This window comes from Phragmites australis, chromosome 9 (assembly GCF_958298935.1).
Source record: "Phragmites australis chromosome 9, lpPhrAust1.1, whole genome shotgun sequence".
NCBI classification, from domain to species: domain Eukaryota; kingdom Viridiplantae; phylum Streptophyta; class Magnoliopsida; order Poales; family Poaceae; genus Phragmites; species Phragmites australis.
This window is the reverse complement of record NC_084929.1, coordinates 34,681,545-34,709,223: the sequence shown is the minus strand read 5'-3', so window position 1 is coordinate 34,709,223 and position 27,679 is coordinate 34,681,545. Positions and strand designations below refer to the sequence as shown.

The 27,679-nt window shown below is 45.1% G+C and overlaps 3 protein-coding genes and 1 non-coding gene across 4 annotated transcripts; 1 reads left to right on the top strand and 3 right to left on the bottom strand.

Moving 5' to 3' along the window:
* Positions 1 to 18: 18 nt before the first annotated feature.
* LOC133929400 (golgin candidate 5-like) lies at positions 19 to 9,286 on the top strand. Its single transcript, XM_062376137.1, has 19 exons — positions 19 to 700; positions 1,280 to 2,487; positions 2,840 to 2,911; positions 3,124 to 3,198; positions 3,546 to 3,660; positions 3,957 to 4,018; positions 4,116 to 4,163; positions 4,628 to 4,912; positions 5,089 to 5,148; positions 5,234 to 5,317; positions 5,479 to 5,544; positions 5,703 to 5,801; positions 5,924 to 6,142; positions 6,418 to 6,505; positions 6,615 to 6,838; positions 7,689 to 7,748; positions 7,824 to 7,937; positions 8,731 to 8,805; positions 8,897 to 9,286. The coding sequence occupies exons 1-19, from the start codon at positions 556 to 558 to the stop codon at positions 8,921 to 8,923; spliced, it is 3,126 nt and encodes a 1,041-aa protein (XP_062232121.1). The 5' UTR covers positions 19 to 555; the 3' UTR covers positions 8,924 to 9,286.
* A 4,145-nt stretch (positions 9,287 to 13,431) lies between these two features.
* On the bottom strand, positions 13,432 to 14,928 carry LOC133928190 (uncharacterized). The gene has a single exon (XM_062374426.1). It carries the CDS (start codon positions 14,926 to 14,928, stop codon positions 13,432 to 13,434), a length of 1,497 nt encoding a protein of 498 aa, XP_062230410.1.
* A 7,031-nt stretch (positions 14,929 to 21,959) lies between these two features.
* Positions 21,960 to 22,041, bottom strand: TRNAS-CGA (transfer RNA serine (anticodon CGA)). The gene has a single exon. It is a non-coding gene; the product is annotated as a tRNA-Ser (tRNA).
* Positions 22,042 to 22,525: 484 nt separating this feature from the next.
* On the bottom strand, positions 22,526 to 25,942 carry LOC133929399 (probable beta-1,4-xylosyltransferase GT43E). Its single transcript, XM_062376136.1, has 4 exons — positions 25,654 to 25,942; positions 24,224 to 25,296; positions 23,609 to 23,858; positions 22,526 to 23,171 (listed from the first exon to the last, which is right to left on the bottom strand). Exons 2-4 carry the CDS (start codon positions 25,147 to 25,149, stop codon positions 23,001 to 23,003), a joined length of 1,347 nt encoding a protein of 448 aa, XP_062232120.1. The 5' UTR covers positions 25,150 to 25,296; positions 25,654 to 25,942; the 3' UTR covers positions 22,526 to 23,000.
* Positions 25,943 to 27,679: the final 1,737 nt, after the last annotated feature.

Sequence of the window (27,679 nt, the reverse complement as noted above, 5' to 3'; positions counted from 1 at the left end):
TTTATATCTCGCATGCTGAACGGCGCACGCACGACGCCAGAGAGATCGGTTCAGTTCAGGCTGAGATCCACCGATCCACTCGTCTCGCTGCACCGAGCCGAGCGGGGCGCGCGGTCGGCTCAGATCACACCGCACCGGCGGGCGATCACCGACGCCGACGCGGCGCCCCCACGCCAACGGCCGAACGCACTAGCGAACTCTCCGCCCCCTCGCCGTCGTGCTCCCCGACCCAACCCAATCCCAACCTCCATCCCGCAGCTACATCTCCCACCCCGCCATCGCGCGCCGGGAGACGAAGAGCTTCGTCCACTCCCGCGCCTACCGTCAACGGCGGCGTCGGTTCGGCTCCCACTCCCGCGCCTCCTCCCCTCGCTCTCGCGGTTCGCGGGTTCAACCGATTTGGTTGGCGGGGCGAGGCCGCGGGGCCAGATCACGCTCGCGCGCGCCTGGGTGGGGGAGGTGGGTCGGCGGTGCAGATCAGATCTATGCGCGAGATCTAGGGCGGAAGTGGAGGCAGTGGGCCGGTTGTGATCGGAGCAGGAGGCGGGGACGGTGATGGCGTGGTGGTCGGGGAAGGTGTCGCTGGGCGGGCTGCAGGACATCGCCGGCGCCGTCAACAAAATCAGCGAGAGCGTGAAGAACATCGAGAAGAACTTCGACAGCGCGCTCGGCCTCGAGGAGAAGCGCGACGATGAAGAAGGTACCATACCGCATCACTGATGCTGCAACTCTCCGTTCCGCCATTCTTCTTCTCTGTAATGCGATCGGGTTGCATTGGTGCATGCTTGGTTGTGTACAAGTGTTGAGATGAAAATGTGATGGAGCTGCCAGTGGTGGTAATGCTTATGTTCAATTGATATTAGTGTATTCCGTAGTTGTAGAGAGTGGCTTATTTGGTTCCAGCATTTGGTCGCAGGAAGTGAGTTTGAATTCTGCTTATCACTTGGTTTTGGCAACAATCTGCTTATAACCGGTTCCATTTCCACTTATAGTCCAAATTTATGCCTATCAATTTGCTGAATTCTGTACGATTGATTGGTTTAGGCATATAATCAAATCTTATGTGTACCTCTTACCAGTGCTGGAGTGATAACAGTTTTTGCACTGCCGGAGTCGATGAATTCTGTATGACTGATTGCTTTAGGTGTATCCAAAAGCAATGACTTATTATGCCCCTTTCTGTACCTACAGGTTATAAGAGCTTTATGTGGGAGCTTAGCATTGTGTTTGTTTACATGGTTATCGACATGTTGAAATAAATGTTTATTTGGTAATGCAGCATCGGGATCAAGGACATCTAACTCGGATAGAATAGGATTCTTCAATCCTGTCATGGCTTTCATGGGACATAATGGCGAGGAGGATGGCACTGAAGCATCAGAAAAGCCACAATCTCCGAAGCATTCATCAGCAGCAGAAGAAAATCGTGGCACCCCCACTAAGAAACATACATCTGAGGTAGATGCTTCTGAAGGATCAGAAACAGCACAATCTCCAAAGCAGCCTTCAAAATTAGAAGAAACTCATAGAAACTCCACTGAGTCAGCTGTTTCTGGGGCGGATGTTTCTGAGCAACCCATGACACCACACACTCCAACGCATCCTTCAGCAGCAGAAGAAAAGCTTGATGGCTCCATTGAGTCACCTACTCCTAAGGGGGATGCTTCTGAGGTATCAGAACCATCACAATCGCCAACACATCCTTCAACTGCAGAAGAAAATCATAGTGGCTCCATTGAGACCAGTTCAATCAGGAAGGAAAACCAGGATTACCAAGATAGCAAACATTTGGGTCCTAATGATGAAGCTTTACCAAGTCAGCTTGGAGAGTCTGGCAGAGACACACCTGATGTTGGAGCATCTTCTTCACCTACCAAGTTAGATCAATCAAGTGACATGGAAACAGCAGAATCTATTCATACTGGAAAGGAAGATACAGCTGATGGGAACTCCTCTCAGTCACAACCAGCAGATTCCATGCTAGGTAACTCAGATGATGTAGATGAAGCTGAGGGCAAGATTGTTCAAGAATTTGATGTCCAAAAGGTAAGAAGTACCCCACAGGAGAGCAGTGACACAGTTGACAAATTAACTTATCTAGAAGTCACAGTACATGATGACAATACTAATACTGCTGAAAATGAAGATGAAAGCAACCAGACAGAGGCAGGGGTAGCATCTGTCGTTGGACAGGAGGAGGATGCAAGGGAACAGCTTGAAGACCTTAGATCAAAGTCCATAATTTCAGAGCATGATTCAAATTCGCAAAATGAGTTGGTGGTTACTTCTGCAGATATGCCTGGTGGACCAGTAGAAGTAGGTTCTCCTGCAAATAGTTTGAGAAAAGAAGAAAAGATGCAGGAATCTATTAGAAGTACAAGCTCTCCGACTTTGGAATCTGTTGGTTCTGTTGTTGAGCTTGAGAAATTAAGACGTGAAATCAAGATGATGGAAGCTGCATTGCAAGGTGCTGCAAGACAATCCCAGGTATCATTTCCACATGCCTGAGTCTCTGCTGTAACAATTTAGTTTATGCTTGTGGAGTTATACGATAGTAAAGTTACGCTCAGATGATTTCCTACTTGGAAGGAGACTTCTTTAATTTGTGTTCATACTTGTTTTTGTGGAGAAGGTAAACATTTTAGTGAAGTTATACAAATCATGTTCAACAATATATACTGCAAAGGTGTCCTTCTCAATCATCACATGGACATTACTACTTTGTCAAAACATTGCATAGCATCAATGCTTCAGGGTCGTATCTTCAGTCATTTAGTTGCAACATACCCGTCTCTTTACTATTCATTGTGTGCGTAACAATACTGGATCCTTCCTGCAGTCCAAAGCTGATGAAATTGCGAGATTGATGAATGAGAATGAGCAATTGAAATCAACAATTGATGATCTCAAGGTATTTTTTGCGAGCAGATTTTTCATCTTTTGCCTTCCAGAAAGGCAGAAACAGTTGTTTATAACATCTTCAAATTAGAAAATACGGGTGTTTTTAGATAAACTATGTGAAAAGTGAACAAGACAAATATTATAAAACTATTATCTGAGTTAATCACCAGTGCACTTAGACTTTCATGAATTTGGGATTGATTGGTTTTTGATATGGTACAGAGTAAGTCATCTGAAGCAGAAATGGACGCACTTAAGGATGAATATCACCAAAGGGTAGCAACTCTTGAAAGGAAGGTGAGGCACAATATTTTTTGGTATAGTCCCCATAAAATGTCAACTAGATGCGGTCCCTCTTGTATTTTCTGGTTGATACTGTTGAAAACTTTTTACTGTTCACACAGTTATTCTGAATTGGTTTGGTTGATACAATGTTTAATAGTAAAAGGAGAAATCAAAGTAGGCTGCATTGTTGTTGATCATTAAAATGCCATTGCAAGAACGCCATAAGTTTCTAGAGTATTCTTCTTTTTGCTGTTTCCTGGTTCAACCTATACAATTTTTCCTTTGTGCCCTAGTTCATCTATACATAATATTAGACTTAGGGCATAATGTTTGTAATTTGCATGCCTTTATCTGTGTAGGTGTATGCACTAACCAAAGAACGCGATACATTAAGGAGAGAGCAGAATAAAAAAAGTGATGCAGCTGCCCTTTTGAAAGAAAAGGATGAGATTATCAGTCAGGTCATGGCTGAAGGTACACGGAACCAATGTTTATGCCTTTTCTATTATGTTTATGGTCAACAAATGTTAGATTCACATCATTTTAGGCCTGTCCTGGTGTAACGTCAAGAATGCACAAATCACTGTTTCTCTTGTTAAAATTTTAATGACCATTTCAAGCATTAGTACCACCATATTGTATTGATATTCCTTCCTATGTTGCTTTAGTCCAGATGCACAGTAGACCACTTATAATTATTTCCCCCACTATTTTCAGTTGGTTTTGGGCCATCTATTGGCCTCAACATCTTGTTTTTACCTATGAAACAGGTGAAGAACTATCAAAAAAACAAGCTGCTCAAGAAGCTACTATACGAAAACTGAGGGCACAGGCATGGAACAAAACTCTATGCTATGCTCATATAATAAATGCTTTTCTCAGTTTGATCAAGTTTGCTGTTGCCTTTTTCATTCTTCTGTTGAAGCTAGATTCGTGAGCTTGAAGAAGAAAAACAACGACTGAACTCAAAGATCCAGGTAAAAAGAATATCAACTTTGTATATTTATTAAAATTACCCGAACCGAGTTTGATTCTTATCTGTGTTAGTGATGCAAAATAACTAATTTTTGCTCAACTTCTTGTACATAATGAAAGGTACCTGTCTTTGCTGGATTTCATAATACAGAATCAAATTTACCCTCTTTGTGTATTACTTCTGTTTATATAATCTACACTATACTGTAGGGTTCCGTTTAAAAGTAGTTCGCATCACCCGTGTTTCATGATTTAGTTACAATCAAACAAGCTGACCAGTATAGCTGTTTACAGTTTCATGATTTAGTTACAGTTAAACATGCCTTTTTCCTTTTTATCTGTTGGATAAATGGAACAAAGTTTCTTCAGCATCCTGAACAAAGTGTTGTGTCCCGTTTATCAATTTTAGTTGCTGTCAGACAGCCTTCATATTTTGTCATGTACTTAGCAATTTTTGACTAAACAGGTTGAGGAGACTAAGGTTGAGAGTATTAAGAGAGATAAGGCAGCAACTGAGAATTTGCTTCAAGAAACAATAGAAAGAAATCAGACCGAACTTGCAGCTCAGAAGGAGTTCTACACCAATGCTCTTAATGCAGCTAAAGAGGCTGAGGCATTAGCTGAAGCAAGAGTCAACAGCGAAGCCAAAGTTGAACTGGAGAGCCGTTTAAGAGAAGCTGGTGAAAAAGAAAATATGTTGATTAAGACAATCGAGGAGTTGAGGCATGCTCTCACTAGGCAAGAACAGGAGGTAAATTATGAACATATACCACACCTGTTTATGTAACTTTCTGTATCTTTAGTAGAAGTAACCAGTAGATCTGTGCTGACCTAGCTGTAATCTATGCCTTATGGATATGACTATTATTTTGTAGCTGTTCAATGTCGTTTCCACTGACTGTAAATGTTTCTTTTGGGCTGTTTCAGGCTTCTTTCAGGGAAGAAAGGCTAAAAAGGGATTATGATGATCTTCAAAAGCGGTATCAAGTAAGCAAGGCTCTCCTTGGTTAGCTCGAAGTGTGCGGTAAAATAGTTATCGATCAATTCTTACTTTCATTATTTAATATTTCAGTCCAGTGAACTTCGCTATAATGAACTGGTCACACAAGTTCCGGAGTCTACCAGACCACTCCTAAGGCAAATTGAAGCCATGCAGGTATTGGTGCCTGTCTTTGCCTTCTCTTGTTCTTTAATTATTTCACCTTTCTTCAGTTATTTTATTTGGTACATGTGTAGGTATAGCACTTCTGCATTTTGGGAATTGATTTCCTTTTGCTTTTGTGAGCCTGTTAATCAATTGTGTGTTAATATTAACAGGAGACAGCTGCTCGAAGGGAAGACGCTTGGGCTGGTGTCGAGAGAACCTTAAACTCTCGCCTTCAGGTATATTTTGCTCCGATTTTGTGTGTTTAACAGTAGATTCATAAAGGCAATGATGAAAACTAATGAGGGTGATGTCTTGCCTTAATGCACCATGCATAAATAAAGGAAGAAATATTTCAACTATATAGTTTAATCTATCAATCTACTCAAATATGCAGGAAGCAGAAGCTAAAGCTGCTGCCGCAGAAGAAAAGGAGCGGTCTGTAAATGAGCGATTGTCACAAAGTTTATCTCGGATAACAGTTCTGGAGACCCAGGTTTGTGCATCAATTTACAGCAAAACAAAAATTATTTTACTATAAGGTCTTTAAGACCTCAGTTTCAGACCTTTAAGCCAGAGAAGTAATTCATTTGGCATAAATATTGGGTCATATTGCAGATTACGATTCTGAGAACAGAGCAGACACAGTTGAGCCGATCCCTTGAAAAGGAGAGACAGAGAGCATCTGAAAGTAGACAGGAGTACCTAGCAATTAAAGAGGAGGCGGTAATACAAGAAGGGCGGGCCAAACATCTTGAAGAAGAAATAAAGGAGCTTAGGGCTAAACACAAAAAGGAGCTGCAAGAAGCAGCAGAACACAGGGAGCTGCTTGAGAAGGTAGTTGAATCTTTAACCTAGTAAATTGTTTGATTAACCAGTCATATAACACAAACTTTGAAGTTTGGATGCTCTGCTATTGCTTGTTTTTTATGATTATTGGTTCCTTCTTCGACATGAACAGATTTTGTTAAGTCATATTAATCATATGCTTGCTATGAAAAAACAATATTTGATCAGATCAGTTCATCATTATGAACTACTAATTGTCTGGTTTGTACACGACCAACTTGAATAGAATGACTAATAATTTCTTTCATAAATTGCGCTTTCAGGACCTTGAAAGGGAAAAGGCTGCCAGGGCAGAACTTGAGAAAACATCTTCCCATGAAGCACCTAAAGTTCCGCTTCCAGATCAAACAAGTATGCTCTTTAATTATCCCAACTAATTTATGTGAATTAAACCCAACTTCTTTATCTTTCTTTCTTGTCTTACCTGTCTCTCTTTCGGATTCCTATCTGCTCTTTGAAGGAAATGCCCCTCTCAGAAAGCTCTCTAGTGCTGGGAGTATAAATAGTCTGGAAGAAAGCCATTTTCTTCAAGCATCGTTGGATTTATCGGACAATACTTCATTAGAGAGGAGAATGTCCTCAGAAAGTAATATGTCATATTATCTGAGGTCCATGACTCCAAGTGCTTTTGAATCAGCACTTCGTCAAAAGGATGGAGAGCTGGCTTCTTACATATCACGCTTGGTATGTATATGGGTCCTTCTGTTATTTCTCAAACTGTTTAGTTCTTCAATTAGTAACCCATGAAATTTTGCACCTTTCTCCTGCTGGTAAATAATTATAATAGAGTTTTAGAAACTGACAGCTGCTGATTATTTGTGCTGGGGCTGTCAGCGAGTATACCAGTTGGAACCAAAAGCTATGGATGATTTTCACTGTCTTCAACTGAGTTTATTCTTGTCTTGTCCCCAAACATATTTTTTCACACTGCTCTTTGAAAAATGGTAGAACTTTCAAACTGTCTGCTGCCATTTGCCCAACTATATTTGTGCCAAAAAGTGGTATGTTTTGGCTGTTTCTCAGTGTGTTCCTGGCTACATGATTTCTATCCGACAACATCTAGAATGTAGTAGCCAAAAGTTATTGCCAGGAAATAATATCTGCTGCCAAGCGATGTGCCATCCTGTACTGGTTTGAAAACCCTTAGTAACTTCAGACTCGTGCATTATGCACTCATACTCTCACACTTTTCTCTAGAAGTGCAAGTAATAATTGCTTTGGGTGATTCTGGAATTATGTTCTGACAAAGAAATGTTCCTACAACATGTGAAGTCATATATGCTGGTAACCTTGACAGATCTATTTTTCTTTCATATTGGTTGTTATAATATTGTTTTAGACAGTGTTCGTTCTAAAAAAAAATCATGATTTGGTTTTTTTATAATTCTGATCTGGGCTACTCTGTTTCGGTGCTGACATGATCTCTGGTCAATGGGAGTGTGTGTTTGTTGATTTACCTAGCTTTGCTAAACGTTGGGCATGATAATGATGCACATGCTCTTGTCTCTGAAATAATGTTGGTGCTGTGTTTCAGGACTCATTGGAATCTATTCGGAATTCACTGGCAGAGGAGTTGGTGAAAATGACAGAACAAGTAAATCCCGACAATCCAACCAGAGTTTTACTTCTTTATCTATACATGTGCAAACTGAACTGAATTTCTGTGCAGTGTGAGAAGTTACGGACTGAAGCAGCTGCTCTGCCTGGCTTAAGGGCCGAACTGGAAGCTCTGAAACAAAGGCACTTTCAAGCTCTAGAACTTATGGGGGAACGTGATGAAGAGGTATTGCTCCCATGCTAAGCTAGTTACCAGTACTTGATTGTGTTAATGGCTTCATCATAAGTACTGCAATAATACATGTACAAAAGATGTAACTATATGTTGTTTTTAATTGTATGGAAAAGAGAAGACATTTTCCACGAATCATAATGGTGAGCTTCAATACTGGAATAATCTGTATCTGTAGTCAACTTCACTATTACTAAACATTTTCCACAAATCATAATGGTGAGCTTCATATACTGGAATAATCTGTATCTGTAGTCAACTTCACCATTCCTGCACCAAGTTGGTTGTAATGACTTTAAGTGGGTGGAAGTGGAATTGCCCAAACAACAGATTTCTTATTACATTTTTTTCTTGGCACATTCTGCCTACCTTCTAACATGAGGCCAAAAAGTTGTTCAAGTAAACTCAGGCTTATGAACTTTGTATCCATCGAGCTGTTAGTCTTTATTTGAAGATGCACTTATGCTTAAGCTTAACAATAACTGGATTGTTTTTATAAGCTGGTGCAACAGGACCTTATTAGTGTCATAACGGGTTATATTCAAGCAAGAGTTAGTGTCAGCAATACATTTTTTGGACATGTTTGCACTGTGCCATAGTGATAAGCTGGTAGTTCATATTTCCGTTAATATTTATTTGTTAGCTAGAGTTGTGAACAATAGCAGTAGCTGCGTGCAGTCCGGAATTCAGACACTCGTTTGCAGTTCAGTTTTAAAAATAAGAAGTGCATAGTTCTTTAAAGTATCTTTTATTCCACGTTTACTTGAATTTTCATGCTGTTTTTCAGTTGGAGGAGCTAAGAAATGATATCGTTGACCTAAAAGAGATGTACAGGGAGCAAGTGGATCTTCTCGTTAGCCAGGTTTGAAGCTTATCCACTGAAACTCTGCTTTTCATTTCAGAGACCTGATAAGCTGCTGTTGCGCTGAACCATGGGTTTTTCCGTTTACCAGCTCCAGGCATTGGGCGCTCGTGTATAGTGCTGGTACGGCTTTGTCATGCCATCCAATTCTTGTCCAGTGCATCTGCAAGTCCCAGACAGCAGGTCTGAGACTCGAACATGTTTCTTAGAAATTTAAATGCTACTAATGTGGAAATTTTGTAACCATACAGCGACACTGAAAATATTCGTTCGTGTACATCTTAAGCACCTTTTGGTGTTGGGTTTAGGAGGATGCGTTGTTGTATACTAGATTGAATAGTTTCACAGTTTTACGTGTATTCTTTGCAATTTGTTTTCATTGAAGTGTATCAAATTGGGGTCCATTTGGAAGTGTACCCCAGAGGAATGCAAATATGCAATCAATAATATGGAGAGCTTATGTGTCCCTTTTCTATGTTCCTGTTTTACTCTTACTCTTCTGATTGGACATGGAACTCATGTGAAAGGCATACGGTAATGTGTTAGCAACATTGATTCCGAAATCAGGAGCTTTCAATCGTGTTCAAAGTTTCCTCGCTCTCTTGTTTATTTCCTCCTTGCAACCAAACTGAAGATCATTTAAAAAAATGAGTAAATTTCATCTGCGATCCTTCAATTTGTCCCGCATAGTCACCTTGGTCCACGAACTCCTAAATTGCAGAAATAAGCCCATAAACTTGGCCTGGGTTGTCAGCTAGGTCCAAACTAGCTTATGCCACCCCCGCCTGCCTAGGTGGCTGAAAGCGAATATGGCTCGGGAAAATAGTAGGTTAATTGATAGATGTACAGGGGTGTACATTATATAGGCAAGGATCGTCTAGGGTTTATAGAATACACCCAATCAACGGAGATCCTTGCCTAATCTATGATCAACTACCATAAAACTCTGAGGCAGCTCAGCCGCCAGGCTTGGGCACCAAGGCCCATGTGGCCGGCCCACAATAGCTCACGCTAACACGCCCCCGCAGTCTGATCGTCAGCCACTGCACACGTTCAGACTGGACCTGAACTCCGTGAACACCGAAGAAGGAAGGCCCTTGGTGAAGATGTCCGCATACTGAGATGACGTCGGCACATGCAGGACTCGGAGATCACCAACTGCAACTCGCTCTCGGACGAAGTGAAGATCAATCTCAATGTGCTTGGTGCGCTGATGCTGAACAGGATTGGAGGACATGTAGACAGCACTGATGTTATCGCAATACACCAGTGTGGCACGGCGAAGAGGGGCGTGGAGCTCCTGGAGGAGCTGGCGCAACCAGGTGGCCTCGGCAACTCCATTGGTCACTGCGCGATATTCAGCTTCAGCACTTGACCTCGAGACGGTGTTTTGACGCTTGGAGGACCAAGAGATGAGATTATCACCGAGGAACACAGCATAGCCCGAGGTGGACTTGCGCGTATCCGGACAACCGGCCTAGTCAGCATCAGTATAGACCAGGAGATCAGTTGATGTAGATGGTCACAGCAGAAGACCCAAATGAAGAGTGCCTCGAATATAGCAAAGAATTCGCTTGAGAGCCGCGAGATGGGGCTCACGGGGATCGTGCATGTGAAGACAGACCTGCTGAACAGCATATGCAAATCCGGTCGAGTGAACATCAAATACTGTAAGGCACCAGCAAGACTGCGAAAATCCGATGCGTTAGCCACAGGCGCACCATCAGGAGCAGGAACCTTGGGATTTGTATCAACCGGCGTAGAACACGGCTTGCACTCCGCCATGCCAGCACGATCAAGAATGTCCATCATGTACTGCCTCTGAGAAAGGAGAAGGCCATCGCCGCAACGCTGAACATGCATACCGAGAAAGTGATGCAGCTCACCGAGATCCTTCATGGAGAACTCCTGCTGAAGTGCTGAGATAATCCGTCGAAGAAGACCGGGTGAGGAAGCTGTGAGGACGATGTCATCAACATAAAGCAGCAAATAGGCAGTCTCTGAATTGCGCCGATAGACAAAGAGCGAGGTGTTTGACTTGGCTTCAGCAAATCCAAGAGACAGCAAATGTGTGGCAAACTGACTGTACCAAGCACGAGGAGCCTGCTTCAACCCATAGAGAGACTTGTTGAGCCAACAAACAAAGCCTGGATGGGCGGGATCCTCGAAACCAGACGGCTGCATGCAGTAGACTGTCTTGGTCAAGGTGCCGTAGAGGAACGCATTCTTCACATCAAGCTAGTGAACAGGCCATCGACGAGAGAGGGCCAGGGAGAGCACTGTGCGGACAGTCGCAGGCTTCACCACAGGACTGAAAGTTTCGGCGAAATCCACACCAGGACGCTGGGTGAATCCACGAAGAACCCAGCGTGCCTTGTACCGCTCGAGAGACCCATCGGCGTTGAACTTGTGCTTGAAGATCCATTTTCCCGTCACCACATTGGCCCGAGGGGGACGTGGCACGAGATCCCAGGTGTGGTTCTTCAGGAGAGCAGCATGTTCTTCTTCCATAGCGGCACGCCAACTCGGGTCGGCAAGTGCACTACGGAAGGTCTTGGGCACGGGGGACAGTGGCGCGGCATGGAAGATAGACGGAACTCGGAAGCCGCTCTTGGCGCGCGTCGCCATGGAGTGCTGATTGGTCACTGGAGGGACCGCAACAGCACCTTTAGGGAGCGGCGGGGAAGACGGACTGGCAGCAGCAGCCGACGACGACTCCGGGGGGGAGCCGGCAGCCGACGGAGGGCTCCCAGTGGGAGGCGGGGTCGACACGGCAGTCGGCGGGCGGCCCCGGCGCGTGTAGACTTGAGTGATGGCGCGATCCGGGGCAACCCACTGGGCAGGCACCGCATGCGGAGGGGGTGCGGGCGCCGCCAGCGGCGGGAAGCCCGGCGGCAGGCCACGCGGAGCCGAGGGCGCCGGGGGAGGGCTGCGCGGGGCCGAGGGCGCCGGCGAAGGGCCGCGGGCGGTCGTCGGAGACATCCAGGCCGCGCGGAGCGCTGGCGGGATGTACGACCGGCCAGCCGGCGAGCTGGGTACGGGGGAGGCCGCGCCGAGCGCGGAAGAGGGCGTCGGGGACCCTGGCGCGCGAAGCGCGGGCGGGACGTAGACCGCGCGCGCCGAGGGGCCGGTAGAGGACGTCGGCGACGCAAGAGGTGCCAGGGGCGCCCCAGGCTCAACCACAGGAGGGCTGGCGGGGGCGCTGGGGGCACCAGCGGAGGCCGTCGAGTCTCCAGAGGAGGTTGGGCGAGGAACGGCGACACCGGTGGAGATACCTGCAGGCAAAACTTTGTGCGGCGGTCCAATAGGAACGGGCACAGCGTCAGTAGTATCAAGAAACTCGAAGTCCGCGGGAGTGCGGGGACCATCACGCTCGGCAAAGGGAAAGGCAGTTTCATCAAAGATGACATGCCGCGAGATGATGACTCTATTGGAAGAGAGGTCAAGGCAGCGGTATCCTTTGTGATGAGCGGAATATCCAAGGAAAACGCTCAAGGCGGACCGAGGAGCGAGTTTATGAGGAGCTGTGGCAGACAGGTTGGGGTAACATTTGCAACCAAAGACTCGAAGGTGATCGTAGACCGGCGGCGTGCCAAAGAGGGCAAGGTGCGGCGTAGAGAAGCCAAGAGTCTTAGTAGGCAGAATGTTAAGTAAGAGGGTCGCCGTAGAGAGGGCCTCGATCCAGTAGGAAGGAGGCATGGAGGGCTGAAATAGTAGGGAGCAAACAACATTGTTAATGGAGCGAATAACGCGTTCAGCTTTACCGTTTTGAGGCGAGGTGTAAGGGCAAGACATGCGAAGATGGATGCCCCGGGTGAGAAAGAAGGTGCGGGTGCCAGAGTTGTCGAACTCTTTCCCGTTGTCGCACTGGACAGCCTTGACGGAGGCGCCATACTAGGTGGAGGCGTAGGCGAGGAAGTTGGCGAGCGTGTTGAAAGTGTCAGACTTAAGGCGCAGAGGAAAAGTCCACAAATAGTGAGTGCAATCATCAAGTATGACCAGATAATATTTATAACCTGAGACACTGGCAAAGGGAGATGTCCACAGATCACAATGAATGAGATCAAACTTGCTAGACGCACGAGATGCTGAAGCATAAAAGGGCAAACGAACATGACGCCCTAACTGATAAGCATGACATAAATCTGAACAGTCCTCTATCTGACTGGAGACACTAGACGCAAGCTTCGACAAAGCCTCATGACCGGGGTGACCGAGACGCCGATGCCACAGAGGGGAGGCGACCTTGGTGACAAGGGAGTGTGCTGGAGGGAGACGCAGGGGGTACAGCGGCCCGGAGCTATTGCACCTGACGATCTCGTTCCGAGACTGCAGATCCTTCACAGAACAACCAGCGGGGTCAAACTCAACAGAGCAGTTGTTATCGGTAGTAAACTGGCGAACAGAAATAAGGTTCTTAATAATTTGTGGAGACACAAGAACATTATTAAGAAGCAAGGAGCGAGGCAACTCAGCTGAGCCAATGGCAATGACAGGAATCATAGAACCATTACCGACAACAATGGATGAAGGAGTAGGATACCGCGGGGAACAGGCATGCGAAAGAGTGCTGGAAGTAGAGGTCATGTGAGAAGTAGCACCTGAGTCGAAGTACCACTCGTTGGCCTAAGGCTGGTTCAGCGATGCCGTGCTGAACGCAGAGGCTAGGGACTGCTGATCCCAGGAGGGGAGGCCGGTCATGGGGTTGTAGAACCCTGGTGCGGCCCACTGGCCGACCCCCTCAGCGGCAGTAGGTGCGGCAGCAGGCGGCTGCTGCGCGACGAAGGCCTGCTGCTGCTGAGGACGAGGCTGGGGGATGGGCGCCAGCGGAGGGCGGGGACCAGGCCACATCTGGATGGTCCCCGTCCAGGGGTTGTAGAAGGTGGGCCACGTGGCACCGGGAGGGGCGGCGCTCTTGGCGTCGGGCGCAGGCTGGGCGCCGCCAGCCTGCTGCTGTTGTGGGGCGCTGGTGGTGGAACGCTGGCCGCTCCTGCCAGTGCCGCCGCCGCCGCCACCGCCCCCGCCACTGCCACCGCGCTTGCTGCGACGGCTGTTGGCGGCCTTGGAACCGTTCCCGGTGCTAGCGCCCCCAGAACCGGCGCCGGACTGCTGAGGAGGGGCGCTAGCCGAGGACTTGGTGGTGGAGGCGGCGAGGGCAGCGGCAGGGGAGGTTTGCCGGTTCTCCAGGGTGAGCTCCTCCAGGATGAGGTCGTCGCGCGCCTCCAGGAAGGAGGGGAAGGGCCGACTGCGGCGAAGGAGCGTCCCGACGTGGGCGAAGCGCTCGTTGAGGCCGTGGATCACGTTGAGGACGAGGGTGCGGTCGGTGATGATCTCGCCGAGGGCACCAAGATCATCCGCCATCTTCTTGAATCGGCGGCAATAGTCGGTGACGGAGAGATCGCCTTGGACGAAGGTGCGAAACTTCGTCTCAAGCTGGATGGCGCGCGCCTCCTGGTTGCTGAGGAACTGAGACTCGACGGCGAGCCAGGCATCCCTAGCGGTGGAGCCCTGGGAGGAGATGACTTCGGCGAGGTCGTCGGTGAGGGTGCCGAGAATCCAGGACTTGACCACGCAGTCCATCCAGGCCCAGTCCGGGGAGGCAGGGGCCGGTGAGGCGAGGCGGACGTGATCCTGCAGGGAGAACTTGCCGAGGGTCAGCATAAACTGATCACGCCAGCGATTAAAATTACCGGAGTCGACGTCGAGGACGATGGGGATGAGACTTCGGATGTTGTGGACGGCGACCACCTGGGCATGCAGATTCAGAAGCGCGGCAGCTTCGTGGAGGATCATGGCAGCATGGAGGTCGGCCGGGGCGGCATGGGGACCCAGGGCGGATCCGGAGGACTCCGGAGGGGCGGCGGTGGCCTCGGCCTCCTCCTCGGCCTGGAGGGCGCGCGCCAGGGCGGCGTCGCGCTCGGCCTGCCGCTCCTTGGCGAGGCGCTGCGCGGCGGCCGCGGCGGCGTTCGCCTCCTCTTGGGTGGCCCGGAGGGCGAGCACGTCGTCCTGGACCGGGGTCTTGCTGCTGTCGGCGCCGAGGGGGTCCTTCGGAAGGGCGGCGGCGGCGGCGGCGGCGGTAGCTGCGGCGGCAGCGGTGGGAGAGGTCGGCTGGGAGCTGGCCATCAGCACAGCACGGTAGGGAGGCCGACGCGCAGGGGAGGAGAGGTGGGGAGGCGCTGTACGGCAGGAAGCCGGCGCGCAGGCGCAGCGCGGCGAGAGGCCGGCGTGCTAGGGCAGCGGAAGATGAATCCGAGGGGAAACCCGGACTCTTGATACCATGAAAGCGAATATGGCTCGGGAAAATAGTAGGTTAATTGATAGAGGTACAGGGGTGTACATTATATAGGCAAGGATCATCTAGGGTTTATAGAATACACCCAATCAACGGAGATCCTTGCCTAATCTATGATCAACTACCATAAAACCCTGAGGCAGCTCAGCCGCCAGGCTTGGGCGCCAAGGCCCATGTGGCCGGCCCACAATAGCTCACGCTAACAGTGGCAAGCCACCCTGTCGTTTGTGTGGCTTTGACGGGAATTTTAACGCCTTTATCTATTAGACGTTTGCAGTGTAGCTCCTCCAGTACCTCACATTGGCCTCCCTTTTTCATCGGATCCCTTTCTGGACCCGAGACCAAGCTGAGCCATGGAAAGGGCCTCGAGCTCTAGATCGTCTGCTCGGTGTCGGAGAAGACCACACATCCCCTGATTGGTGCACTACATGTTGATTGAGGCAAGTGGTGGAGCTCAAATCAAATACCCGAGAATAAGGAGTGCATCTTCTTCACTTGCCCTAGTCACAAGGTTTGTTCAATTCGATTTGGTGTTTGTTAATTTTCTACGGATTTTGATGGTTTTTGGTTTTCAATTTTGTAGAGAGATGGATCCGGATGCTCTTTTTGGTATTGGGAGGAAGACTCCTTGGAATTTTTGAAGCGTCGTGTCACTCGTGAGGAGCAGAAGTCAGGGAGAAGGTATGGACAGTAGCTAGGAGATGAAGTGAAGTATGAACTGAAAGCACATGAGGACCAGCGTGTAGATGAACTGAAAGCACTTGTTTTAGTTTTAGTGCAAATTGCAAAGGACATTGATGTAGTGTTGAAGGCTTTGCTTGCTGTTTGTGTGTGCGGTGTCTGTGTTTTAGTTTGCATTCTGATTGCTATAATAATGAAGTGAGCATGCATTCTGAAATCTAAATGAAGTGAGTTTGCAAGAAATTTATGCACACAATACAGTTGTTTTAACTATAATAATGAAGTAGCATTCATAAAAGTTTTCTCGTAGTTAGTATCATAGAGCACTTAATAAGCATCCAGCCATATTTTGGGTGCAACCTACATCACAGCACTTAAACTTAGCATCCATTGACTATAGCACCTAGAAATAGTTTTGGTGCATGCAACAAAAGAAAATATTGAAATATCATACTTTCAATGTTTTGCATCTGTAAAGCACCTATCTTTCATGGACAAAATACATCCATCTTTCACTGACAACTATCATACACAACTTGAAGACCATTAATTGCTCCTAGATCCAGTGGACTGCTTTTTAGTGTAGCTTCAATCTTCTTAGTTCCCCTGCTTTGGCCACTCTTTTTTTCCTTCTTTGGTGGTTGTGGTCAGTGTAACCAGTCTTGCTACTAGTTGGTTGGCTCCAAGGTAAGCACAGTCTGGCAATGGTCTTAGTTGTAGTGGCATGGTGCTTTGTGAAGCTTGATGAAATGGTTATGTTAGTACAAGCAGAAGAAGAAGATGGCTAAGAGAGAAGATGAAACCTTTACCCGTGTCATGATAGGTTCATCATCTGCAATTGTTTCCTGCACAACAGGTGTGGGCTTTCTTCTAACTGGTTGCTTAAAGCCTGCCTTCTTCAAAGCACAACTACTTATGTGTTAATTAGGGTCTTTACACCACCTGCAATGTATGATAACCCCATGCTTAGACAATTTTGGTCAATGTTTTCCTACAACTTCATGTGGTTGCTTCCTCCTGGATTTTGGTGGCCTTCCAACCCTTCTATTATACACAGGTGGTAGCACTTTAGGCCTATTGGTCTTCTCCCAATTAGTTTTGTCACTGCAAGGCATAATGTTGAACTCATAGACACTATTGTAAGTCTCAACAGAGTAGCATGCAGGAAGTTGATCTTCAATAGGAATCCTTTCATGCCTTAAGAAGGATATGGCATGGTTGCATGGGATCCCTGTCAAGTCCCATCTCCTGCAATCACAGTGCTTGATGGACAGAACCCATAATCTAGAAGCATAACAAGCTCTTCTACCTAGAAATAACTCCAACTACTAGCTTCAAAATGATCAAAGAATGACACTTTTGCATCCACATAAGTATGATTCACACCAAGACCACAGAAAATCCCCTATGACGAACCTTAACCGTGAACTCAGTACAACCAGGGCCTACACAGCAAAATTTTGCTTCAATGCACAACAATTTTACTTCAACCTACTCGATTTCAATGAAACATGAAACCCTAACCCTAAAAATCAAATCTTTACACTTCAAATTGTAATCTCCTTCTAACAATGAGGCATCTTGACCTAAAACACAGAAGAAATCAGGGGCAAGGTGGCACTCACCATAAATCGACGGCAGTTCACCTTCTGCCCACAACCTCGGTGCCATACTTCACCTTCACTTAGATCGCCAAGCACCTCCAGAGTCGTCCGCCACCCCTCCCCTCTTTTCCACAAGCCGAAGCACTCTGATTGCCCTTGATCCTCCTATATCCCCGCCACCTCGATCGCCTACCTCATCACCTCCCAGCCGTGACAAACGAAGAAGAGAGGAGAGGAAATGAGAATGGGGAAATCCATGGGGCTCACTGCCTATTTGAGGCCGCCATCCGCATCGCACACGCATCTCACGTGATGACCAAAGCCACGAAGGCAACATGTTGGCACACCACATAGGCAGTCAGAAACATTATGGATCTGTGATGGTACATTTAACGTGTTTGGTGGCCCTAATGTGCAGATTCAGAGTTTGTGGACCTAAGTGAGAATGCGCTACAAGTTCATGGACCTCGGGTGAATTTCACTCTTAAAAAAATGACAACATATATTCCTCATCGTGTCGGACTGCATCTATCTCTGATGCAAATTCAAACACCATATTCCTTTTGTGAAAAACACGTGATCCAAAATGCTAATCTCCACAAGTGCATAATGTTTATTCACCCTATTGAAGGGCTCATGTGTCATGCGCACCTTTTGTTCTGACATACTCTTGCTACAATAGTGAAACGCTCAGCTCTACACAACAAAGTCGAACCCACACTGTAGTACATCACGCGGCCCTCCCTGCACCCCCGCACGATCCTAGGCTGGACCATGAGCACCACGCGAAACGCGGCCCTGAGCACGACGTGCACCGCGACCGTGCGCGTGGCAGGCTCAGCGAGCCTTCGCGCGTTGGACGTGGCGAGGGCCAGCATCACGAGCAGTGCGTTCCCCCGTGAGGAGGGCGAGCAACGTGAGGGACGTGGCGACGAGGAGAGCGCTGGAGAAGGCACAACCATAGAGGAGTGCAGCGAGGAGGAGGTCCAGGTGTTACGCCATCGCGTGCATGGCGGGAAGCTCACGAGTGAGCCAGCGATGATGCCTACGAACTAGGGAAGCGAGGCAGAGGAGGCCACCGGAGAATATCGTGATAAGGAGAGGAATCATGCCTTGCATTCGGTTGCGGTGATTCCTTTGATTCTTTGGGGTTTTCATTGTTGCCTGAAGAGAGTGCTTGGTATGCTTCGACTAGTGGCAACTGGCTATATAAGTGTTGACGAAACAAGAAGGTGCTAGACATGGAAATGGTGTGTGTATGCAAGGTTACGAGGCAACAACCTCTTATGTTGCCGTCACCATATCAATGTGAATATTGTTGTCATTATGTAGAATTCATTATGCGCTTATATAAGATATCTTGCTAAAATAAAGAGAAACGTACAACCGAAGAGCATGCGTGACAACCGGGCAAGGTTGGGTGGAAACCTACTTCTTATGCCGTTGTTTTTTTTTTCAACATGAAAACCCCATTTTCATTACCGAAATAATGTAACAACCAGTTTTGTTACAACCTAGTCTTACAGGAACAAAGATAGAAGCCGAGAACATAAATGGTACTAAGAAGTTCCAAACCACCACAAAGCAGCAAAAAAATATGGGTAAAAGTTTAACCCGACACCAACAAACACCACTACATTTATCGTAACATCGACGGCAAACTACAGAAGAAATTAAGCACCCTCGTCTTCATCCTGAATCACAAGATCAACATTAATATGTTTATCTCTGGGAAGAAGCATCAGCTGCCCATCCGCCTAGAGATTAGAAGATTGCTGTTGAGCCCATAGAATTTGTGAAATAGACTGCAACGAACCTTAGGTGCTATGCAAAAGTTCCTACTTGCTCAAACCTTTTAGAAAATTTGCCCAGAGATTAAAAAACGAGCAAGCATGAAAGATTATTTCACTGGGGTCATGAATTATCTTCCTCTCAAAAACAAGAATTATTTCTAGCTTTCCATAAAGCCAAACAAATAGCAGCAATCACATAAAAGGTTTCTCCATTGGCCTGATGATTTAGGATCCACAAGTGAAATTGTTGTATGGAATTAGGAATGGAATCAACCCCAATACATGAGGGATCAAATCCCCAAACAGTCTTTGCAACAGGGTAAAGAAAGAACACATGCTGGATAGTTTCTCCTTATGTACAAAAATAATATGTGCCATCACCACTCACTTTCTTTTCAATAGATTATCTTTTGTTAACAGAGCATTTTGCTCAAGTAACAAGAGGAAAATCTTTATTTTTAATGGAATCTTAGCCTTCTAAATATGAACAAATGGTTGATTTGGAGAACCTCTAATAAACCAATTATATATAGATTTAACAATGAAGATCCCTGATTTAGTGTTGACCAAACAACCTATGTAGCACGGATACGACGATACGGATACAGATGCGTAATACGACGATACTATAGATTTAAAAATGAAGATCCCTGATTTAGTGTGTGCCCAAACAACCTATGTAGCACGGATATGGCGATATGAATATGAATACGCAATACGGCGATACTTCGATACGCCATTTTTTTCAAAAACACCGATACAGGGATACGTCTATATATATAATAAAAATGAAAAATTTATATTCACATATTCACAACTCACAAGGGAAGCACACATGCCAAAACCTTAGTCATTGAAATGATGTGTGTGACCAAACAACCCTATCCATAACCTTAGTCAATTGAACATGATTCACCCAACCCAGCATTAGATCCCACCATTCCTGCGGAGCAGGGTTCAACCATCTTCTAAAGGTAAAATTCCATTGCATTTCATATGCAAAAGAAACTAAAATCTCCTTTGCATAGCAAATTCTGTATAAAGTTGGAAACATTAGGGAAAAAGGTTTAGAGGAAATCCATTGTATCCTCCTAGAATCTGGCAACTCGGCCATTACCAATAATGATTTTTTGACCTTGCAAATAGCAGGATCTAACCTTAAGAAGATCAGCCCAGTAAGAGAAGCCATTGAAACGATGTTGCACAGAAACTATTGATGAAGAAAGAAGATACTTTTTCTTAATCAAGCATTGCCACATTCCATACCCATTTTTCAACCTCCACCACCATTTACATAAGAAGGCAACATTCATCTTTCTTATATCTTTGATCCCTAAACCCTATTTTTTTTTCTTGGGTGGGCAAATTTTATCCAATTTGATCAAATGATATTTTTTTTCTTGGTACCCCCACCCTGCCAAAAAAACTTCCTTCTAGCCTTATATATTCTTTGAATCATTGTTTGAGGTAACATAAATATAGACATGTGATAAACAAGCACATTGAAAAGATTGGCATTGATCAAAGTGTTTCTAACAGCAATGGAGACCAGCCATCCTTGCCAGTTATTAAGCTTCTTACTATTTTTCTCCTCAACTTTCACTCAATCAGCCACAAGTAGACTAGGACTAACAGGTATCCCCAAGGTATCTTATGGGGAAAGAGCCAATCTAGCAATGGAAAATATCAGCATAAATTTCAGCCAACCCAAGATCCTCTCCTAAAATGATAACTCCACTTTTCAAAAAGTTGATGTTAAGACTAGACATCAGTTCATAAAGATACAACAACAATATCATATTATTAGCCTTCTTAATGCCACATTGTAAGCAGAGAATGGTATTATCTGCATATTATAGAATAGCAAACCCCCATCAAACAAATGAGAAACCAACCCAGTAATAGACTCGTTTATCTGAGCCTGTTGAATCATTCTAGCAAGGCAGTCAGCAGCAAGATTAAAAAGAAAAGGTGTGAGGATCACATTGCCTGACTCCCTTATGGCTTTTAAAGTAAGAGCCTAGCCGATTATTAATCTTGACACTAAGAGTACCAGCACAAAGAACCTGTTCGATCCAATGCTTCCATTTAATGCTGAAACATCTCAGTTCCAAACAATGAAACAAAAAATCCTACGTAACTTTATCATATGCTTCTCAAAATCAAGCTTGAGGATAACCCAAATCTGCTTTTGCCTCTTAGTCTAATGAAGAATCCCATGTAAAGACATCACCCCATTAATAACATTTCTATTTTTAATGAAAGCATTCTGATATTTGCTAATAATATTGTCCATAAAAGACTTCAACCTAAGAGTCAAGACTTTAGTGATCCACTTGTAACAATAAAATAAGTAAATGGACATAAACTGTTGAATCCTAACAACATCAGCTGCCTTAGGAAGTAAAGTAATCACACCATTGTTTAATCTACTAACATCACGCACACCCTTGTAAAAACCTAGAGCCAGTGGTTAACGAAAGCCTACGTTCTGTGTTTAAAAAAGATTCATTATAATCCATTCTGAAAACTTAAGTTGGCTTGACCTTAGAAAGGGTTTGGTGAACCGAGTGGTTTCTGAGCCAGTCCCAGGCCGGCGATCTGGGTTCGAACCACGTGCTATCCCCAGAGGCACCCTCTGTTGAGGGCGTGGTGCCTCCCCTAATAAAAAAAGTTGGTTTGGCCTTGACAGGCCGGTCATTCGTTCCTCAAATCATCATCGCGCGCTTCGAGTCTAGATGGAGGATTGTGTAGAAAAAAAAGGAAAAATACATGGCACGACATCGTCGACAGCAGGATTCGAACCTGCGCAGGCAAAGCCCAACAGATTTCGAGTCTGTCTCCTTAACCACTCGGACATATCGACGCATGTGTTAATGCACTAATATCAATTTTTATTACCACTTTAGAACTAGCCGCCCTAACGAAATTTTGCCTACGAATTAGAGCACTGATCAACCCTGGACTGGTGTGGAGCACCAATCCACGATCACATGATGTATGATCGTTGGAACCATCGGCCAGGTCTTCAGCAAACCATGACCACGCACTAGCACGTGTCGGTTTACATACATAGTCCTGCAGCAGAAAAGGCCACACCAGCTTCTGAAGAAAAAACCATACTGATGCGATACTGCCTGACGTGTAGGCGAAGTGGTTGACAAAACGGTTCATCTGTGTGCAATTTACTGTTTAGTGTTTACATATATCGAGTTTCGGTGGGATGAGCTGAGGCAGCTTATGTGACCAAGAAATCAGACCTTACAGGTTAACCTGATTCTCACAGAACATAGGTATAATGTCATAATGTCATGAGGAAGAGACTGGAGACAAGGCCAAACAACTCCATCAGTTACAATTCACAAGCGGAATAGTTTGATTCAAATTTCTTCACGTATCAAGAGAGTATTTGCCATTTGCTCGTAAACAGTTACGATGTATGCGAGCTTTTACATCTGTAAGGTAACACATATAATAAAACAGAGGAACCTAAAAACTCTATCGAGGGGTATCTAGCTGACGAATATAAGGGGAACAAATAAAGAGCATACAAAGAATAGACAAAAGGGGGTGGGGGGGGGGGGTCTGGTCAGACGTCTTGATTGGCACTGCAACTTGCATGAGATTACTGAAAGGGTGGTCATGGCAAACTTGTTGATACTGCATGCAATCTGTTCAGGAAGGCATAGTTCAGCAGCCTCACCCTCATGGCCACCTGATAACAACAGGGAGTCGAAATCCAGCACCAACATCACCATGCCATTCGAGCTTCTGGATTGCTGAGAGAAATCACTTCTAGGAGCAGACAGTGCAGGCAGCAAGACATTATGTTACAGGTATGTCTGCTTCTAGGTTCTTATATAATGACCAGCCTTTGGGGTAGTTGAATACAGGAGGTACCAAGTTGAAATTCCAGATCATAACCCTGTTGCAATTGTCTGGAAGGCCTTCTATTTGACGCTCATTTTTAACAAGTTTTTCGATAAATCTCGACTCCTGCAAAGACACATGTCAGGTCAACCATCTATCTAATATTATGATAAAGAAGAATTCGGTTGTGGATATAACTTTTCATTGAATAAAGGATGGCCATGGTGCATTTCCATTTGCTTCATGATAGTTACTAGTGGCAGTACTTGGTTGAAAAGATCCCTTAAACATTTTTAATTTCTATTGATTTTACCTTCATTATTAATCTTTTGTTTATTTGGAAAAGAATTTTTTTCTTATATTTTGTTCCATCATAGAATTGCCCCCTTCCTTCAATAGTTACTGATAGGCAGTATGCTGCATGGAAATCTGAAAATGGGAATTTCGCCACATAGCAACTATAATCATTTTTTCAACAAATCTGAATGCTGACTTTACACAAACATGTGAAAAACAATTGTAAACTGACTAGCTGTATGAAGTTTACATTAGAACAAACTCACCTGCAGACCACCTCTTCCACCTGAGTGGACTATAACAGAATCCATAGGTGGGCGGTTCCATCTCTGAGGATCCCATAACATTGTGCTGTTGAAAGCAAAGGCAGAGAAACCAATCGGGAAACGGCGAGTCACACCCTTCTTCTGAATTGTGTGCCATCCAGTGACTCGATTACCTTTACAAATAGGACCTTCTAAAACTGCCCTATACTTAGTTCCGACATGGATTGCAACAGGCCATGTGCCAAAGCGCCTGCAAAACATAGCACAAGCTCATGCGAGAGGAAACATGGATGTCTCATTTAATTCTACTGAAACATGGCCAATAGATCTTTTGGTCTGAAACTTCTCGTTGGCAGTTTCAGGCCAGGCAATGGAGCACTGTGGTTTCCTAGTTTCATCATCGTTCAAGACTACTTAGTCAGTAAACAGTTACTAACTTTTGCGTTAAGTTAAACAAAAAAACTATGATAAGATTAACCCTCCATTTCCCATTCAATTAAACGGAAAGCCTATAATATTATTTATAGCAACAACTACTAACAATTCATATAAATGTGTTCATAATTTATCAGACATGTCATGACAACAAATAATTTTGTGGTAGAGAATTCTCACCTGATTTTCTGCATTTCTTCAAATACATCACCTGTGTATGACCGCTCTTCATCGGCAAAATGCATTATCCCATCAAGGCGATGCTTTTTGATATGATATATTGCATTATTCCTTTGGCAGACAGCAATCTTCCGTACACTTGTAGTATTCTTTCTACATATAAGATGCCTGTACATAACCCCAGAAGACCTCAGGATTTCGGCTGTTTCAAAGGACTGTTCAGGCCATTCCACCACTAACCACAAAAGAGGCGATTGTACATCTTTCAGAACATGAGCTAGCCGGTTCAAGTAATATGCCTGTTGTGGTCGAACCGAAGTGATTGTCACAATTATCAGCAGCTTCTTCACAGTGATGTCCAATTCGCTAATAGCAGGTAATGCAGGTGCTGATTCAGCAAAATTAGCCTCATCATCCAACATTGCAGGAACTGGAGGACTCTTTTCGAACTCTGGCTCATCAATCAGTTCTACCTCTTTCTCCACTACAACCGTCTCCAACTCCTTAACTTTAGTATCCATCAATTCCTTCTCAATATCACGCTCATGGAACAGAAGCCTCTTGTTTTCCGAGACTATCTTCTTATAGACATCTACTGAGAAGAATGGCAAGGACCCAATGAAAATGCCGACCATGAAACACAACAACAGACGAACTGCAATTTTCTTGCAGCTCAATCCCTTTGATTTTGGTCTCTCCTGAGACCGAGTATGCCTCTGGGACGTCATAGCCACCCATGCAGATTTTAGCTTGCTTGACAGCAGGATAAAGTCCATGGAGGCCACCGAAGCCAGCAGCCCCTTCATTGCGACATAGGACTGTGAATACAGCAGTTTAGGAGACGGCGAGGGATCAACAAACTCGGACCAGTCCCTAACCGACCCTTCCCGTAGGATAACCCCACTGTTCCTTCGACTGGACACCATTCCAGGATCAAGCTTTCATGTATACCTCCTAAACTACTCAAAAGCACGAGCTCCTCAGTCCACAATTGCTGTGCTTTATATCCCTTTTACTCATATGGAGATGTGGATGTAGATTTTTCGAGGTAACCAACTGATGCAGAATTGTACCTGCAAAACAAAGAGTTGTAATAATTACCTCAGCTCAGCTCAAGATCAAACAAACATGCTCACGCTCATCCATAAAACATGTTAAATTAAAATTTTCTTAATCCAAATTGCAAGAGTAGCAGGATTCATAGCTAAAGGTACCCGATGCTCTAAGGAGATCACAGGGGGCGGGGGGGGGGGACATTTGATCCCCGCAAAAATTTGGAAAATAAACTGCTAACAGTACTCCACAGCGCCACGCAGCACGGGAATCCGCAACTGGCTGGATCAATGGGAGTGCCCATCCCAGAAAGAAAGATTCGGATTCTGGCAAAACAAAAGGACGAATCCATCCCGAGCAAGCTATGGCTTCCTTACCGACAAAAGAAGAAACCAATCCAGGCACGGACCCTGATGGATCTCCACTCCACGGCAGTCCAGAGCTGGGATTGCGGCGCAAGGACGCCTGATCTGGATGCAGGCTTGCTTCGAGTACGGCTGCTGGCTCCCTCGAGGGCGCCCACGCCACTCCTTTTCCTCCGCCTCTGCTGTTGAGCTTCGGCTCGACTTCTCTATCCTCCGTCTCTCTTTATCTCTCCACGCTAATAGAGAAAAGGAGGCGGAGCAGCGAGTAAAAAAATGGCGGCTTGGCTCGGTCGCCGTCGGCGAGGAGGTTAGTTGGGTCACCGGTTACATTTAAGCCCCTAGATTCTCGCGGTTTTACGGATAGTAATCATTATTTGCGACTTCCGTACGGTAAGTGGGCCGAAACTGAAAGCAAGGTGAAACTTGGTTTAACGGGTCAAGTCGTGCCAATTGGGATTTCAAAATGGCGTGAGTGATCGAAATGGATAGTATTGACGTGACCACTATCATTGTTACAATATTCTACTGTAAATTACTGTAGCGCTCCTCACAAAATATTATGTCTCTTAGAAGATCCGGATTCCGTGTCGTGCATTATCGGGATTTTCTAAAACTTTGAGCCATGTAGAAAGTAGAAATGAATGTAGATAAAGGAATTTATACATGGTGGTGCAATTTTCAAAAATGAAAATAAGGAGACATGTGGATATTTCAATTGATTTTGAAACATTTAAATAGTCTTTAAAATAAAATAAAAATATAACGTTGTAGTTGAAATATTCTATTGACATCTTTGGTCAGAAGTTCTGACTCAGAACCAACTGGAGTCATCTTTTTTTTTTTTTACTCCCTCTATTTTTACTTTGTAAGACCTGTCTCTACACTAAAAAATGTGTGAATTCATCAAATTATTTTGTTGATCATGTTCGGCTCATACATGCTAACAATATTGTAATAGACAGTTTAAGCATGTTGATGTCATGCTATGCCAACTATTCTCTTGTGGAACAAATCACCTTCGTGACTTCTTCCTATAGCTCTAGTTTTACGCGTTCCTAATACTAGGACCAATTCTATATGATGCCATCTTGGCATGCCTTCGGTTCTTTTCATATACACTTATGGGTTTTGCTTTAACACAAGCATGGACAAATGTGTAGACTTGGTCTAATATCTCATGAAAACTAGTGAAATACAAACATCGTTCTATTGACCAGCTCTTCTCTAGAAGATAGATGCATATGTTGTACTCATGAATTAATCATGTGTCACACGTATACTAAGTGACGAGTGTAAAATATAATCCAAGCTTGTGTCTCAATTTGATATTCCTTTAAGTGCAATCTAAGAAATAACCCAAAAAATTCCCAAATAATGAGTCTTTGTTTTAAAAATTCCCTAATTCCAAGCAACAGCCCTAAATTTTATAGTAAGAAGGTTGCTATCAACATATAAAGCCTGTTTGGTTTGTTACCTAGTGTGCTTAATGAGACCAAACAAATTTGCATTTAAACCAAATAACCTCATAGTCGCCAGTTTTTAACCAATACTAGGAGGAGCATTCAGCCCATGAGCCACGCGCCACCGTCGTGCGGGCAGCCAGCTGGCACCCATCCAAGCAACTAAGGGTTTGATTGGTTATCCGTGTGAGAGCAATCTAACTTGACGGATGTGTATAATCTTAGAAAGATACTTGTTTAGTTGCTTGTATGCACTATTTTGGTCTGACCATGCGAATGTAAGGGTGTGTTTATTTGTCTGAATTTCTCTCAGCCTGGCTCAGTGAATACATATAATCTTAGGAAGAAACGTGTTTGGTTATCTGTATCTACTGTTCTCATCTGTATGTGCGGATATAAATATATAGTCTCACCCTGGTTGAGGAGTGAAGCTTGATTTTAGCTTCACTCCTCATCCCAGCTGAGCGAATGCAGGCTGCATCTGCTCAGGCAGGTGAGCTCACTTGTTAGTGTCATAAAATTATCTTTATACGAGTAACAATTATAATATTAACTCTTACATCCGCTCATACGACCTT

Coding starts and splice junctions, on each gene's coding strand:
- LOC133929400 (XM_062376137.1), top strand. CDS start 556: ATGGCGTGGTGGTCGGGGAAGGTGTCGCTGGGCGGGCTGCAGGACATC. Junction 701..1,279: donor GAAGCGCGACGATGAAGAAG/GTACCATACCGC, acceptor TTGGTAATGCAG/CATCGGGATCAAGGACATCT. Junction 8,806..8,896: donor TGGATCTTCTCGTTAGCCAG/GTTTGAAGCTTA, acceptor TCCGTTTACCAG/CTCCAGGCATTGGGCGCTCG.
- LOC133928190 (XM_062374426.1), bottom strand. CDS start 14,928: ATGGCCAGCTCCCAGCCGACCTCTCCCACCGCTGCCGCCGCAGCTACC.
- LOC133929399 (XM_062376136.1), bottom strand. CDS start 25,149: ATGGTGTCCAGTCGAAGGAACAGTGGGGTTATCCTACGGGAAGGGTCG. Junction 23,859..24,223: donor GAAGAAATGCAGAAAATCAG/GTGAGAATTCTC, acceptor TATGTTTTGCAG/GCGCTTTGGCACATGGCCTG. Junction 23,172..23,608: donor GTGGAAGAGGTGGTCTGCAG/GTGAGTTTGTTC, acceptor GTGTCTTTGCAG/GAGTCGAGATTTATCGAAAA.